We start from the raw sequence: 17,509 nt of genomic DNA on the forward strand, positions 1-17,509 counted from the left end.
GGTTTCAAAATAAAAGCCGTGTGTATTTACACAATTTAAAATGACGCTAAAGCTGAATGAAAAAAAAAAAGTAAAAAAAAGAGTACGTACATAATAATATTCCACCGTGAAGGCATTTAACCTTCCTCTTGTGTTAGGGTCGGCACCTTATTTAAAAATACATTATATTGTTATTATTATTATTGTTGTTGTTGTTGTTATATGTTATTTCACCCCCTTCTGTAATCTGACACAAACATGGTCAATCACTTTTTTAAGTTGTTGCACATTATTTAACTGTAAATTTGATCTTTTATATACCTTTAATATATATACATATAGTTGTTTATATATAAACATCTTTTTTTTTTTTTAAAGACATTTAAAGCAAATGAAAGTGAGAAAAATATATTTACATATGTTTCAACTATTTGAAACCTTCTTTAAAAAAAAAAAGCGATCTTGGACTGATGCAGATTAAGTCATTTTCACATTATTTTAAATATAGATCTTTTGTCTGTCTGTGCTTCTTCAAGAGGAATATATAGTTGTTTGTTTGTATACTGGAGTATTGTAACAAAAAATAATTTCCCCCTGGGATTATTAAATGCTCTGGTTGAAATTATGTCCTTTGTGGTGTTAGGGTTGGTTTCGACCCGGTTATAAAAATAAGATGTTCTTGCACACAAAGGCTTTACTCTTTCTAATAGGTTTGGAAGTAGTAATTGATTTTTTTTTTTTTATTGCTTTGATTTGTTTGACCGGTTGTTGTTTGTTTGAACTTGCAAATCAATATTTTGTGTTATGACCTGTTCTGTGTTTATATTCAAGTTCTATCGCTGACAAAAATATGGGGATGGTAACAGAAAGCTAACACAGGAGGAAGGTTAATTACATTAAAACACAACTTTAGTCTTCCCATGTTGTCTTTTAAAAGGTGTAATGACTTTTGGATACTTTTAAACTCTATTTTGAAGGGGGAACTTCCTAAATTTCCTGTCACAATATAACTAGTGTGGAGTGCAGCAGGGTGACAATGGTGTGATAGTTCAATAGTACGATCTTGTGAAAGGCTTGACCCTGTGTCTTCCAGCTGGTCAAACATTAATAGCTGCATTACAAAATGTATTTATTATTGCAACTATTTTATTTATGATTAAACTTTTGTTGCACAACCAGCACACAAACAACAAAAAAGTCATGTTTAAAGAGTGCAGTGTGTGTTTCCTCTTGTCTCTGATTTAAAGTTGCTGAGTAGCAAGAAATTATATCTGACCTGGAGTGCCATGGGCTGTGTGTCACTTACATAAGAGCATACAGATCCCCTTCAGCAAACCACACGTTTTATGATCAACTCACTGGAGTCCTGAAAGAGTGCAGACATCATAAAGTGATAGAAATCTTTATGGGTTATTTCAACTTGAATTGAGAAGATAATAAAAAGACCCAACAAGCACTATAAAACTGTCAAGTACACGATTAGACCTAATATTTACAAATACATAAAGAATAACTGGAAGTTACAACTTGATTAAAAGTTTGTGCGATCATAACGTGACTCTGGTTGGAAGGAAATAAACTACATACAACTAATACAAATGTTTTTCATTGTGTACCTAAAAGTAAGCCAGCTGCATTTGACAATGAAATGAGGAAAAGGTTGGAAATACGATACACTGACACATCTGATGGTGATCCAGAGTGTGGCTGTAACACATTTACTTGTAACAAGTAAAAGACAGATGGCACCTTTAATTTCAAACTTACAAAATAAACTTTTGTATCTTTTCACTTCTGCTTTACAGCTGCCACATGCGCCGAATGACAGCTGTAGCAGCTGTGACTTGTGTAGAATAGTTTATTAATGAGGGATTTAAATAATTAAATCTTCATCGTTTAAAACAATCTCATAATAAGTAAGACATCAATTTGTAATGGCAAATTCAATAAGTCATTCACATGCAAATTAAGACCACTCAATCACTGTGTAATACAACAAATTAAAAAGGAAAAACTTGAGTAAATAACAAATGCAAATTCATTTTACTGCATGGTACAGTCCAAAACATCCAATCATGATCTGTGAAATGTAGAAAAATGATTCAGATTCAGATTTTTATACTGATGACAAGAGGAAAAGATTTAGGTGACTTTGAAAAAAAATGGCTCGTGTTTCAACAAGAACATCGACTGAAGTGGCATCGACATTTTGATCTGTCAGTAACCATAACCGTGATTATATCTGCATATTAGTGCGACATGAAGAAAAAGCAGAAGTGCAATTGTTCCTCTGATGACTCACAGGGTCACTGCTGGACACGATCAGACTGAGGATATTAAAACAGGGCTGCACGTGCACGTTTAAGAGCTCAGTGGTGTAAATCCACAGCTACAGTTAAAACTGTGCAGACTGTGGCGCCCTCTTTAGTTTTGTGTGCAACAGAAAATACTGTAACTACAGCCTGCATGTTGCTGTGTTGTAGAATGAAAAGTTAACAAACTTTAAAATGAGCATTTGTTTTTGTTGTTTTTTCATATTTACACCTGCACAGTTTTCCATGTAACATGTGTTGGCTGTTCAATATTTTCATGTTAAAAAGGTTACTGGAAGAACAAAACGTTAAATCGACGACCTTTAAGATGATGATTTTAAAAAGCAGGTAACCACACAGGAGTTGATGGTTAACGTCATTAACAACAATGACAATGGTGCATAAAAATATTTAAAAAATAAGTAAGACATTTGTGCATTCTTTTTCACAGATTGTGGAAGACGACAGAATAAACTGGATCACTCTCAAACCACAGACAGAACTAAAAGTGGAATATTGCTAATCAGTAGTTTGAGCTGATGCGCTGTGGAATGACGAGACGTGCAGGTAAACATCGAGTCACATTAGTCTGCAAGTACCACCTTTTTTTAAAAAGACATTTAAAACAAATGAAAGTGAGGAAAATATATTTACATGTTTCAACTATTTGAAACCTTCTTTAAAAAAAAAAAAAGCCCTTGAGTAGATCTTGGACTGATGCTGATTATTTCAATTTCACATTATTTTAAATATAGATCTTTTGTCTGTCTGTGCTTCTTCAAGATGCATTGTAATATATTTAACTTTGTCATACAATTTGGGAGCGGACAAAATGCCTTCACAGCCAGCAGAGGAATTGTGCTAATTCACTTTAAAATATAAATACTGAAGGACTTTCGAAGCCCAGTAATATTGCTTATTGTCTGTTATTGCTTTGTGCTTGTTTCACTTTGTGACAAACATTTCATATATTGGACTTGATTTTCTCGGTTGTTCTTCTCATGCATGCAAGTCCTCTTCAACTTGTTTTCTTGCATTTACATTTGGTGCAAAGTACTTTATTACTTGTGAATTTATTACTTTATTACGGATATGTCCGGCTCAGCTGGAGCAGAAGGAGCAGTGGATCCCTCCCGTCAGGTCAGTGATGGCTCCCTCTGCGGCCAGTCTTTGTAAGAGTTCTGTCTCCTTGTCCACATTGTGCGTCGTCTCCTTCATCATGGCGTCCATGGATAGGTGGCCGTAGTAGTGAAGCGGCGCCCCCTGCTGGGAGAAGTTATAGCCGAAGCCTGCCAGGCTGACGTTGTCACACAGCAGACTGGCTAGATTGAGTGCAGTGACACCTATGGTGGGCACATTCTGTAGGGAAAAAAGAAAAGGCCGCAAACTTAGCTGCATTTCTCTTGGAACTGTGTTTAAGTTCTCGACTCCTGAGTTTCTAAGTTTTTCCTCCCAGCCAAAACCATGACATCAACATCAGAATTCACTCCCTATGTCTCGCTCTTAGAAACTTAGAGGGCATTATTGATAGGGATGGAAATCATGTGTGGGAATCTGTGTGTTTCAATTCCATGGAATCATTTGGCAGTTTATCTAACGATTCTCTTATCGATTCCAGCAAGCACGACTAATTACGCCACCGAACTTACGCAAGTTTCGCACGTGTAATCGATAGTAAACAATGGCACCCACTCGGTTCAAATGCTCCAAAGTTTGGCTGCATTTTACCAAAATAGACGGTAACAGGGCGACTTGCAATCATTGCAAAGTGGAGATAACAGCGTCGGGAGGGAACACGACGAACATGCAGAAACATTTGCGCACACAACATGCAATATTCTGAAATGAATGTCGTGTTTTTGACACGCTTCACACTGGAGATGAATCTCAACCTAGCAGCAGCGGCAGCAGCGAGGCTATGAGCACCTCTGCGGTTACTGCAGAAGGTAAATAACACACTGCCTACCATGTTAGGGCGATGTGCTGCTTTGTAAAACATGCTATAACAGTTCACATTAAACCAATGCCTTCTGCATTACATTTAGAAGATGACCATGACGAGAGAGAGAGTCTGGCTGGCTCAGAGTCTGGCAGCTGTACTAGTACTCGCTCCAGTTCACTACCTCCTCTAGATGATGCTGATCAGACTGTTTGTTCTCCTTTTTTTCCCCAAATGAGAATCGATAAAGAATCGAATCGTTAAGCAGAATCGATACTGGAATCGGAATCGTAAAAATCGTATCAATCCCCATCCCTAATTATCGATGGCCTGCTAGTCTTCTCTTATCATGTCACCTCATTTGCCCGGACGTGCCGCACCTGACTCAACATGCTACCCAACTCCTGGTACAGGCTGCAGTCATCTCACGACTCGATGACTGGTAACACCCTCCTGACAGGCCTCCCAGCTTGCACAGTGAAACCCTTTCAGATGACTCAGAACACATCAACGCGCCTGGTTTTCAATCAACCTTAAAAGGGGCAAATGTTCTCCTGCTGCTCGTCATGCTCTCGCCAGCTCCTCCTCTCCTAGCACTACTAACAACTGGAGCTGATAAATCAAAATCTGTCACTCTCTTAAATCAGTTCTGTCTAGATCCTTCATTATTCAGTATACATTATGCTGAGGGAAGGCCATACAACAGTACAGGGGGCTATAGAGTGTAAACATGCGGTACTCAGTCTTCCCCACTTAATGTGCTTTTTGCTGATCCCCAAGAGACAAATATTCTCTAACAGAGACAAGACTGACCTTAATTTCATTTGTTTCCTATATTAACGGCCCCGCTGATCTCTGCTAACTTGACTACAGACCATTTGAAACCCGTTAACAGTTTATTATTATCATGGGAATTGCAAATGGTTAGACCGATTCGATTACTGTAAGTACCACACGTGACCCGAATGAGCAAGAACAAACCAAGTCAGCGAGTCTGCCTAGAATAAATACTCGGATCTCTCCACCAGCTGCCCCATCTGTTCTTTTTGAAGAAAGATGACCTTCGTAGATTTAACTAGAAACAGTTGCATGCTGACAGTAATACGTTGATAAATAGATATTAAACAAGTTGTTCCTGTTAAAGACATTTTTTCCATTTACTCCTGAATAAAAACCTGGAGGTAAAAAAAAAAATAAAAAAAAGAGCAGTTAGTAGCAGCTGGACGGATGCAGAGTATAGGAAGTGTCTATTACCTGGTCCGTGCCCCACAGGCGTCTCCTGGGTGGAGGGTATTTCAGTAGGTACAGTGCAGTCTCTTTGAGGACAAGCGGGTTTAGGAGTCTGAATTTGTCGGGCTCGAGCGGGATTTGATCTGGAACCTTCTTCCAGAAGAAGAACCAGTCCCACAGAGGCTGCAACACAAAGCACACGCATGTTCAAACTCCGATCTTAAAAACAGTACCACCTTTATTATTCATATAAATGAATTACGTGGTGGCAGCCACAGGAGGAGGTGTAGTTTAAATCACAGATGAGAGGAAATTACTATTTCCTGATTTAATAAAGCAGCCTGTGATGGTTTTAAGGCGGACTGAACAGAGGTCCTAAAACAAGCTTGCTCTTGTAAATCCACTTACAGCTTTGCATTCACAGTTACTGTCCTCACTTTCTTCCCCTATATCAGACCTAGAAACATTTCGATTTTAAGCTTCATTTACATAACTTTACAAAAACTAACATGTTTGCTGGCTTCAGTTCATCTTGGTAACACCTCTGCTGACTCTACTTCTTGACAGGCGTGAGTCAATATTTTTATTTAATTGTGTTTTTAAAAAGTAACCCATGAACTGTTTTAGATCCAAAAAATTAAATATATGTTGAGCGTTCTGTCAAAAATAAAGATATTTTTCACATCATGATAAGTGTGTGTGGCAAGTAAGAATGTAAAAATACACAACAATAAAAAAAAATAACAGTTATGATACAACTAGTTAATGAGATATATTTGTTATTCATCAAAATGCTGCATTACACGACACATGTGGCATCTTTCAGTTTTTCCAAAAGCTTATGGAAATAATACGACACCTGCACGGGCACCACTACTCACCACAGCGAGCTTCTTGATCATAGCAGAGATCCAGCTGATGTCTACACTTTTATACACCACAGACACAAACAGAGTGTGCGGGTCCGTGTCAACCCAGTAGTGCGGCGTGCCCTCGGGGTAACTCATCCTGATGCTGGTTCGATTTCCAACGTCCACGCTGAACTCTCCCAGAGGGCCGCTGTTTAACCTTTAAAAGAGAGAGACAGAGTCACTGATCTGGTCCCTGTACGCCACTGCAAGCAAACACTGAGAAGGAATTTGTGGGTAAACTGGATTAGTGTTTCTAACCTGATGATGGTGTCAAAACTATCGATCAGTGGGCCCAGCTCCAGCCCTCGGAGAATGCCTCCATTTCCCACGACCACACAGCGCTGACATTTATCGGATCGGTTTCCCAGCTCGGGTGCAGAGTCAGAGGCTGGCAGCTTTAAAAAAAAGGAGATATTACAACACAGTCATGATGTTTCTTTTTCACATTCCTACGTGTGTGTGTCGACACATGTTGGTTTGTCCGTTCTTTCTGATAGATGCGGGTCTGCCTGTGTTATCAAGCTGGCTTCCTGCAACTACGAAGCTGCCATCTCTCCTTTAATGGAGAGGACTGTAACCTGCCAAGCTTCATTTTATTAACTGATTAATTCAAATAAAAACAAATACTAGCAGGGATGTTTAAGAGCAGCATACACAGGGTTGAAATGTTAAGTCTGGTTGCACTTCTGGCATGGCTGCTCATATTGGTTACCTTTCACTACTAAATAACTGTTTGTTCTTCTAAGAAATCTATTTTGTCTATATATAATTTATTAGAATATTCTTCTTCTGCTCCTTTCGGCTTTTCCTTTCAGGGGTGGCCACAGCGAATCAATTACCTCCATCTAACCCTGTCTTCTGCATCCTCTTCTCTCACACCAACTACCTTCATGTCCTCTTTCACTGCATCCATAAACCTCCTCTTTGGTCTTCCTCTAGGCCTCCTCCTGTCTGGCAGTTCAAAACTCAGCATCCTTCTACCAATATATTCACTCTCTCTCCTCTGGACATGTCTGAACCATCTCAGTCTGGCCTCTCTGACTTTATCTCCAAAACCTCTAACGTGTGCTGTCCCTCTGATGGACTCATTCCTGATCCTATCCATCCTGGTCCCTCCCAAAGAGAACCTCAGCATCTTCATCTCTGCTGCCTCCAGCTCTGCCCCCTGTCTTTTTCCTCAGTGGCACTGTCTCACCACAGTTGTGTACACCTTTCCTTTCATTTGAGCTGAAACTCTTCTATCACACATCACACCTGACACTTTTCTCCACCCGTTCCAACCTGCCTGTGCACGCTTCTTCACCGCTTTTCCACACTCTCCATTGCTCTGGACTGATCTCCAGTCCAAATCCTCCACCTTCTTTATCTCTTCTCCCTGTAACCTCACTCTTCCACCTCTCTAGCTTCTCCTCCACCTGTTCCCTGCTCTCACTACAGATCACAATGTTATCTGCAAACATCGTAGTCCTTGGAGATTCCTGTCTAACCTCGTCTGTCAGCAGAGTAGCAATAGAGACGTTATTATCAGCAAAGTAACCATACAGGCGTTCCTCCTGCCCTCCCCGCCTGCACCTCCTCTTACTGTCTGGCATGTGGCCTGAAGCGTACTGCTGCTGTTGAAATCCTGCTAAGTCAACAGACAGCGGTATCAGTTGCATGGCAAACTTTCCTAACTTTTCACTTCCCGTCTTTGTTCTCGCCGCACAATAACGGGGAGCAGATTTTAAAAAAAAAAAAAAAGCCCTGAGCGTGACTCAAACAAGCGAGACTGTTGATGTACGATTACATTACGCCGGGATAATTACACCACACTCGAGTGGCTGCAGCAGAAAGTCCAGCTTAAATTCAATTCCAGCTCACCGTCAACATGTGGACGTCACTGAGTCTACACACCTTAAAAGAAGTGAAGATAAATGTGCGATGACTGCTTTACAGCTTCACCACATCAGCAGAAGTGAAGCTGCTTATCTATGGTCATACCTGGAACGGAAACGTTACTGACGAGCTCTCTGTGGTGAGCCAGTATCTACAAGCACAAAAATATAGTTTGACTTTGATTTGACTTTTTACTGTGAGGAACTGTCTCTGATTGAAATGTGACAAGTGAAGACTAAACTAAAGATATCTTTAATTTCAGGGTTAGGATTAGCCAGTCTGTGGATTTAAAGCAAAAATAAGTTGTGCAGCTGGCAACTTAAAAGAAGTAATGGGGCACAGTTGTAGCAACTGCTGCAGCGAACTGTATTTGCATGGTATGCGTGGCAGAGGCAGCCGTCAATTAAGATTATTTACATATGACATGTAAAGCTTTTTGCATTGGGATCACTCACACAAAGGAAACACACCGTCAATGTGCAAGTACACTTCATGGCAAGGTGTCATTAAGGAGATACAGCAGGCCTGCACGATAAATTATTATTACATCCTAAAATGATTTCATTAAATAACAGAATAAAAACAAGAAACTGTCACCTGCTTCAGCAGCTCTTCGATTTTATCCTGAAGACCTTTGAACCCAAACGGCGGTGGATACAGGAAGAGGTCAACAGGAAGTGGGACGTCTTTCCACAGGAAGGGCTGGGTGCTGCGACTCGAAGCAGGAAGCCGGGCTAACAAGCTCTGTCTGGCGCTGCCGGGTTGACACGGGCCCTCCAGAACTCTGTGCACATGCTCATGCACCTTCTGCAGACGTTATAAAAATAAGATAAAATTGACATTTTAACTAATGACACAAATACATTATCCCCCAATCTGACAAAAATAAAAACGAATAATCCAAGGTCGTGAGTTTCCAGAAAGTCCATATAAGGGTCCATAAGTAAGCAAAGTTGTAAGAGTCCAAAGTCAATAAGCAGTGACTGCTGTTCTCCTGGTATATTCCCAGTAAACATATACAATGTAATACAGAATGGGTGTATTTTTGAACACTTCCATAAACAATGAATTAACTTACCCTTTGCTTCTCTGCATTTCACACAAATATCAGGAACATCAGGGTACATGTGTTTAAATTTGGTATTGACAGACTGGGTCTGAGTCTTAAAACAAGCCTGAATGTCCTCCTTTATTATATCAATGATCCACGCCTCCACCTTTTTGTAAGAGGACTCTTTTAACTCATAGAACAGTGAAGACTGCCCTCTGCCATTCAGGTGAGTCAACCTCTCAGTTTGAGATAGTGGAGGTACAGACAACAATTGTTTATACATGGATAAAAGGTTTCAGCTGGAGGTATTTAAAGAAGGATTATCATATTTGTGTAGTTTCTATCACATCTGAGCTTAATTTCACTGATTTCTTTTTTTTCACTGTACTGTAAGTTGATAAATGCTTATTTAATCTTATTGAAGGTGTCATGTCACAGGAAACCTGCTCAGGCCGTGAGAGTACAATAGCTTGCTTCACAGCGCGTGAGAGAACTGTAACAGCTCAAAAGCACGGTGGGAACAGGGGACTGTGTGGTTTTTAGCCTTCATGACTAAAAGAGCAGCTTCGAATCTCGGGTGTAGAATCAGCTTACAGCTATCGCTCAAAGTGGCCACAGAAACGTTGCAGAAAAGGAAGTTGAGTGAGTCTTTTTCTTATCAGTCTGTGGCCATGAAAAGTGTTTTTTGATGCATGTTAAGATACGTGGAATTACTGTACTTCTGATAATACAAGTTTATTTCTTTTCTTTGTTTATTTGTCGTAGCGTTTAATTCAGCAACTCTTTCCAACAGGAAGGTAAAAATAAATAAATAAATAAAAAACTTTCAAGGAACATCGTTTGAAAAGCTTTTAAATTTACTCACTTTAAGTTTTTGCAATGCAAAAAGCTACATGTATGTCAAGAACCATCACGAAAAAAAAAGTTATCTACGAAACATATGCACATGTATTAACAGATAATCCTGCATTCACTTGAATAAATAAAATGATATTTCATAAGACGAGACAAGTATTAATTAATCTGTAACAGCAGCTCGTATAAGGTTGATAAGAAGTTACTCATAAGAAATATAGAAAGAAATTATGACATGATCAGATCATTTCATATGTTCCATCAAATGAATCTGACCTGATGATGGTACTAGAGTTTAGTTTGTCTGATCTGTAGAAACATTACAGTTCAACATGTAGATATAACAGACTCATTTTAAGGCAACAAAAACATAAGAAATCTTATTTTCATGTAATTATACGCTATTGAAAACATACTTCTGCATATTATATTCAGTTTTGCCTCATTGTGTAAATAGAGCCACCTTAACATGACACACTGGAGCTCGGTTGCTGACAGCTTGCTTTGTGTTGCCGTGCATGAAAGCTTCATGAGTAAGAACACCTGTGCGACAGCTGATGGAAAAACAAAAAGGACTGGATCGGGTTCGCTATAGGCTGGGGGCTCAATATAGCCGATGCAGACCTGTTAAAAAATGCATTGATTGTGTCTTCTGCCTTTACGCTCACCTTTTTATGTGCAGGGTCGACGTGCCAGTCCAGAGGTTTCGTTGCGTCGGTCACAGTGTGCGGGAGGGTGACCATGGCGAAACACACCAAACCTAAAGCCACGCACAGCGCCAACACACGCCTGGACACACACACACACACATAGGTAAAAGACATCAGTGTGGTTGATAAAAACTCAGCTATTATCAGATATAGACAGGAAGAGGTGCAGTATGTGAGACAGTCTGCATGTGTAGGATTCAGAAAACAGCACTGCTTAAATACTGCTGACAAAAATATGTCCAAACATCAGTGACCTCTGGATAAATCTCTGGATCACAGTTATGAGGAAAATGTTTACAAGAGCGTAGGGATGTAGAGAGTTACAACATTTTACAGTAAGTTCAACTATAAACAGTCCTGGAAACTTTTCAAAGCTACATTTGGACCAAATGAAGTCCAAAAGATCTCCGTTAATATGCCCTCAAAGTTATTCCAGACCTACCAAAGTCTGCAAATGTCTAGGATTAACAAGTTAGTGCCAACTACTGAAGAAATCATTTATAAAAAGGGTGGAGTGAAATAACGGCACATTTCAAAACTTCACATTTGTGTTATGACCCTGAGTCATAATGTGTGGTGTGGTGAGCTGGATAGCTGAAGAGGAACTACCAGAGGTTCTTCTTTTGACCTCTTCCACCTTGTATATCAACTATATCACAATTATTGGACTTGGCTCAGCTGCATTGACATTTTGTGATAGTTAGGCAATACATCTGACCAATGAAGGCAGCCGGACAACAACCATTAACTGATGACTAATGAACAACGTGACCCTTGGTGTAGATATGAAGAAGTTCTGAATGATACAAAGGGTCTGGGTTATGGAGGGTGAGAAGATGAAGTGATGTGAACAATGGGCTCTGGACCAGTTAAAGTTTGTTAGAAAAATGTTATTATTATATTACCCAGTATGTGGGAGCGTACAAAGAGACAGCTGATGTCTGCTTAGTTTTAGGGAAGTTGCAACATCAATGTATTATAACAGACTGTTAACTAACCTTTAATGATTTATGATTTATGACCATATAAAAAAAAAAAAAAAAATGCCCAAGACTCAAGTCCAGAAGAAGAGGGCAGAATTACAACAGACTACATGTTAGTCATAGTAACATCGCCAAACAAAACTGGTCAAATACACCAGCACAAACTGTATGCATCATGTTTCCATGGGAACACACATGCATTCAGTTGGTGATGCCTGTTTGTTTCAGGTAATTTAAGGAGTCGAAATGTTTAACAGCTTATCACTGATACACTGAAAGAATGATAAAGTCTCCGCAGATAAGATAATCTTCATTATTGGAACAGTGTCAGAGCTCCTGTGACAGCTGCACACTGTGGTGGTGAAATGAAAATATTAACCTCACAAACAGGGTTAGTTTTGCATTATGACATCCTGTTCCAGTGTGACTGTGACCGTAGATGGTCTAGTTACCACATATAGACTGTGGTTGGTGCTGACACCGCACCATGCTGCTCCCTACCTACCCAGGAAACACACCGACAATAGACAAGCATGCATTACAAACGAGACACGCAACCACATGGAGCTAACTCGCAGCAATGCTCTGCAAACACGGACTAATTAGTCCAAGAGATGGTGGCTCATGAACTCGGCCGTCAAAGCCACGGATGGTTTCACGATCGTGCAGAACGTGATCAATCCTCTCTAACTAAAAGCACGGCTGTTTAATTAACCCCCCTCTGAGCTATTCGGCTCTATTCATTCCAGCAGTAGATGTGTGTGTGTGTGTGTGTGTGTGCTGTCTAGAGTTACACAAACGACATGCACTGGAGTGGAGAATGCACGATGCTGAAGGGAATCTGAAGGACGGGGCCTTAAATTTACTATGAAAAGATTCAATTACTCTCTGCCATCTGTCCAAATCGGGCAAACAGTCTTCAACATGTGCAAGATGTTGTTTGAATTTACTAATAACTTAACATAACTTTGTTTCCAGACAAGTCATCACAAAGCAAAAGCAGAATCAATGGTGGTTGTGTTCTCTTTTGGCTGCACCTGACAGGACATGCTGCATCGAGCTGTGGTTTGTAGATAATCCTCGTAGATGGGCAGCTGTCGGATGAGAATAAACGAGGCAAATATATTCGTTCATGCCAGCGTCTTCAGCTCTCGGCTCTGCTGCACTCCGTCATCGTTCTCTCTTCTTCTAATCACATTTACTCTCGTAAACGGCGGCCTGGCTTCTAGCTGAAACAGTTACAGAAGTAATCACACCTGCTGTCGTGCAGCAAAGAGACACTGGAGCTAGATGTTTATCAGGTCAAGAAGAGAGCATCACAACGTTTTTAGGAAGTGAAATAGAAAAACCGACATTTCTTTCTTGTGCCACAAATTCACCCGAAAATAAAAGTGCGCTGGTTTAAGAAGAGGACGTCAATATTCGACGACAAACAGCAGGATTATGTGGATGCTGGTTAGGTGGTGACAGTTTCCACAGAGCAGCCGGCTTCATGAACATCTTCTTCAGACTGCAGCCTTTGAATGCGTCTTCAGAGACGTGAAACTCAAGTTCGATTCGGAGCATTTCGTTTCGGTTCGAGTGGTTTTTCCACGCGTCACATGGCCGTCTCCGTCTCAAGTCAACTTAAATGCCACCTGCGCTCATAACAAAGTCGACATACAGAACCTGGGTGCGTCTATAAATGATAGCAGTGGGAGCTGGTATCTCACCAAACCTGTTCAAAAAATTAACAAAAGGAGTCTTTGTGTTTGTGTCACGTCGGATCATCACCTGTTAGCCAGCCAGCGTTTAGGGACCCTCATGATGATCTCATTCACATGGGACTCTGGGAACCCTGGTCTCTCTGCTGAAGCCTGAAGCCCTCTGGTGCCCAGGGGCTGTTTCCTAGATGCATGGAGATAGACAAACAGACAAACAGACCATTAGCCACATGAGTGAGAGTGTTAGAAAGCTCTGTGATCGTATGCAACAAGCATGTATCACGACCCCATGGGCAACTAAAAAAAAAGGAGTAAGAGTAAAGTCAGAGTATGGCAGCTTTGAGAGTTTTATCGCCGTTACATTAGATTTTTTTTGTTGTTGCTGCATTAAAAACATGCAAGCAGGCCAAGAGGTGGAGTTCATCGTAAAGAGCCACAGCTCTGAGCTAAAACGCCGCCCCATAGTCTCAACCTGTTAAAGAAGGTCTATAAGAGTCCCCCTCACCCCCCAAGTTGATTTCCTTCATTTCAACTCAGTTCCTTTGGGATTATAACTGTTATCTGAACCCATACGCGCTCCACAAACTGAGCCAAAAATAGCTCTTTTATGGTTCTTTTTGTTTGTTTCTGTTATTAGCTGTCTACTTTTATTTATTACAAGGTGTCCTTGGGTGACAGAAAGGCACCTATGAAATAAAATGTATTATTATTATTATTATTATTATTAATATTGCAGTTTAACATGACACGTAAAGGGATACATGAAAATAATGTCATAATTTTGTCGAGCAGGTTCTCGTGGATCGTGGCTGCTGCTGCGTGATCCTGCACGACACATATTATTACTACCATACTATCATTATTGCTACCATACCTCCATTACAGTTTATAGTTAATGATGCATCTGTGTCTGTCTGTCTGTCTATAACCGCAGACCACACACCTCTTGCTCTATCCGTCCCTCTCTATCTTTACTTTGTCGAGTGCTCATGTTGGGTTTCTGACATTAATATTATACAGAGTACAGTCTGGACCTGCTCTGTATGGAGAGTGTCCAATCCAATCCACTTTATTTATATAGCACAATTTTTAGCAATCCAATCCAATCCACTTTATTTATATAGCACAATTTTTAGCAAACACACAAGGTTTTCAAAGTGCTGCACGATGAGATAAAACACAATAAATATCACAAGTGGATAATAGAAAGATAGAAAACAATAAAATGAGCAACAAGCTCTACCTGCACAGGATAAAATAAATAAAATAAACATAAATAAATAAAAATATGTCATGGGGGAAGTTTTATTATGATGTGGCTCTACATAAATAAAAATGAAACAATGATTTTTTGTAGTTTCTGAGGAAGTGGAGCAAAAATAAAACAAATCACACACATGTGACCTCCTTATGATAACTCATTATATTGTGCATTGTATTAAAAAAAAAGGAAGGAGTCCCCTCATTTCCAAATAATAATAAATATAATAAAAGTGCAGAAACTTGCAGATATGTGCAGAAACCTGTGATGCCATCAGAGTCAATGCCCGAGCTTTCGCTGACAGCAGCAACATGAAGAGGATTTAGTAACGCCAGCCTCAAGATATCCGCATTCCTGCAGACTGGAAATTAAAAAATAATCCACACAGATGATTATTATTTCCCACAGTGGTTAGCACGCAGCTAAGAGCAGCGGGAGAAGAAAGAGAGAGAGAGAGAGAGGAGGGGGGTGAGTCCAACGCAGTGACCGACACAGAGCACCTCAAAGCGGGGTAAATGTTCGGTAGCGGGTCTCGAACAAAGCAGGTTATGGAGGTTGTTTTCACAGTTGCACACGGACCGTTAGCCGTGCCTCAGTCAGTGCACGGTCACCCCCGCACGCAGATCACGCAACACACGCACCAACACGCACTCACCTTCTCATGGACTCCACTGTGCCACCATGCTGAGTCCTGAGCCCGGGTCGTGTTGAGGATGGAGGAGGAGAGAGCGTTTTAAAAAAGAAAAGCAGCTGATATGTTGGTGTGTGTGTGTGTGTGTGTGTGTGATCCCCTTCACGCAGATGGCCAACCTCGGGAGCCAATCAGAGCCGAGAACACGCTCCATCACATCCGCCTCTTTGTGTTTTTTTTAAAGCAGCAGCTGATGTGATCTGCACATGCACATCTCACTTTGGGTTATTTATATTTATATAATATGCAAATATAAAAGAATACAGGAACAACTTGCATTTTAGGCAGAACAACATGAAGCAGCAGCTGTCAATCAATGACAGGGCCACACACTTTAAGTATGTACTGAGGGACCCAAACCTGGGGCCAAAAAGAAGTAGGATTAAGACAGCTGCACAAAGACACGGATTCATCAAGCCCAGGTGAAACCAACTGATTACAGATTCACTGATTCACCAAGAGGTCAAAGACATAATTAAAAAGAAAGGCAACACCGCCACAGTGATAAAGCAGAAAAGAAAAACACGCTGAAACATCACAATTACAATCCAAAAACGCATTTGTACTTAATTTTGAATTGAAATGGACTGCAGATATGATTGGAATAGTGTAAATGTGACTCCATCAGACTGTATAACTCCTTGATAAATAGCTGAGCTAATAATAATAATAAAAATGTATTTATATAGCGCCTTTCAAAGGACCCAAGGTCTTCACGCCAGAGACGGTCCTCAGGGACCGGTTGGACCCACTGGCATTCCCTGCAGATGGCATCAGGTATCTGTGCAGACTGCTGGGTCGGAGCCATGCACTGCAGTGTGGAGCAAATCTGCAAGTCTGTTTTTTCCCAAGTGGAGGCTTCCTGTACTCAGTGGGGGGATGCAGAACAGCTAAACGAGGCCACACACAATAAGGAGTGTGTGTCTGGCTATCAAAGCGTTGTCAGATGTCTTCACAATGTCACTCTGTTTATGAGCACAGCAGGCCTACAACCATGCCAGGACCAGGGCCTGAAATGACCTTTGGCCTCCTGCTTCCAGTGTTTTCACAAATTAAGGGTCAGCATGTGACCCTTAATTTGTGGCTTGTGCTGTCCTCCACAATGTGGCCTGTCTGAGGAAGGACAGGGCCCCCAGAGTGCCACCAGCCATCCTGCAGTCCTCCCTGATGACGACCAATATGTGTTAAATTATTTTAGTTAATATGCATGCTTTAAATTTCAGTTAAATGTGTCCTGCAGTGGCAAATTTGTGGGTTTTTTAAAATTGATTTGGCCTCTTATGATGATTGTGCCTAATACTGTGTGTATACAAGCTGCAGGGAGGCTACTGCATCTGTTCATTTGATGTGTATGGATTTGTCCTGCATTTATTTCAGTGTGCAGACATGTGGGGTGTATTACAGACCTTTGAATGTGTATTTATCCTTGTGTTGTATGATATGCTTTGATTCTGTGCTTTCTCGCGATGTTACACTTTGTGTATTTATATTTATATGGGATGTGTATTTCATACAACGAGTATTAGGGCCACACTGAGGAAGGGGGGAATATTCTTTTTAAAGTCCTGATACTTATAACAATGTGATGGTGATGTGCCAAAAGATGAAGTATCTCCTTGTTTGTGAAACCTATGCTGAAGTACAAATCCACAAAATGCTCCACACCCTTATTTTAACAACTCTCCTCCTCTAAAACAACGGCTTACAATATTATGACTTTATTCTTGTAAATTTATGACTTTTTTTCTCTGTGACCCTCATATTCCATCTTTTTATATCTAGCCTTATAGTCTGTGGGAAACTGTAAATATCTAATGATTGCAACATCATCTAAAATCATAATATATCCAAAATGATTGAAATGAATGATCACAAACGATTTCAATAATGACAGTGGGTCTAGTTATGTGGTAGTTATGTGTAGTGGGAAGTGGCATAACTACTGGTTTCCGTTTGTGATGACTGAGATAAGGGATGAGATTAAATAGATCCTGGAACTAGAGCCTGGT

General features: G+C 40.4%; 1 protein-coding gene across 2 annotated transcripts; it reads right to left on the reverse strand.

Annotated features, from left to right (window-relative positions):
- Nucleotides 1-1,665: 1,665 nt before the first annotated feature.
- On the reverse strand, nucleotides 1,666-15,617 carry st3gal5 (ST3 beta-galactoside alpha-2,3-sialyltransferase 5). 2 transcript variants are annotated; one of them, XM_027282350.1, is made up of 9 exons: nucleotides 15,465-15,613; nucleotides 15,056-15,170; nucleotides 13,619-13,732; nucleotides 10,821-10,941; nucleotides 8,844-9,053; nucleotides 6,630-6,766; nucleotides 6,342-6,528; nucleotides 5,485-5,643; nucleotides 1,666-3,650 (listed from the first exon to the last, which is right to left on the reverse strand). In XM_027282350.1, the coding sequence occupies exons 3-9, from the start codon at nucleotides 13,648-13,650 to the stop codon at nucleotides 3,393-3,395; spliced, it is 1,104 nt and encodes a 367-aa protein (XP_027138151.1). In that variant the 5' UTR covers nucleotides 13,651-13,732; nucleotides 15,056-15,170; nucleotides 15,465-15,613; the 3' UTR covers nucleotides 1,666-3,392. The 2 variants fall into 2 exon arrangements, with proteins under 2 accessions (XP_027138151.1, XP_010753968.2); XM_010755666.3 differs by lacking the exon at nucleotides 15,056-15,170 and having other exon boundaries at nucleotides 15,465-15,617.
- Nucleotides 15,618-17,509: the final 1,892 nt, after the last annotated feature.

Source organism: Larimichthys crocea, chromosome I (assembly GCF_000972845.2).
Source record: "Larimichthys crocea isolate SSNF chromosome I, L_crocea_2.0, whole genome shotgun sequence".
Lineage (NCBI taxonomy): Eukaryota > Metazoa > Chordata > Actinopteri > Sciaenidae > Larimichthys > Larimichthys crocea.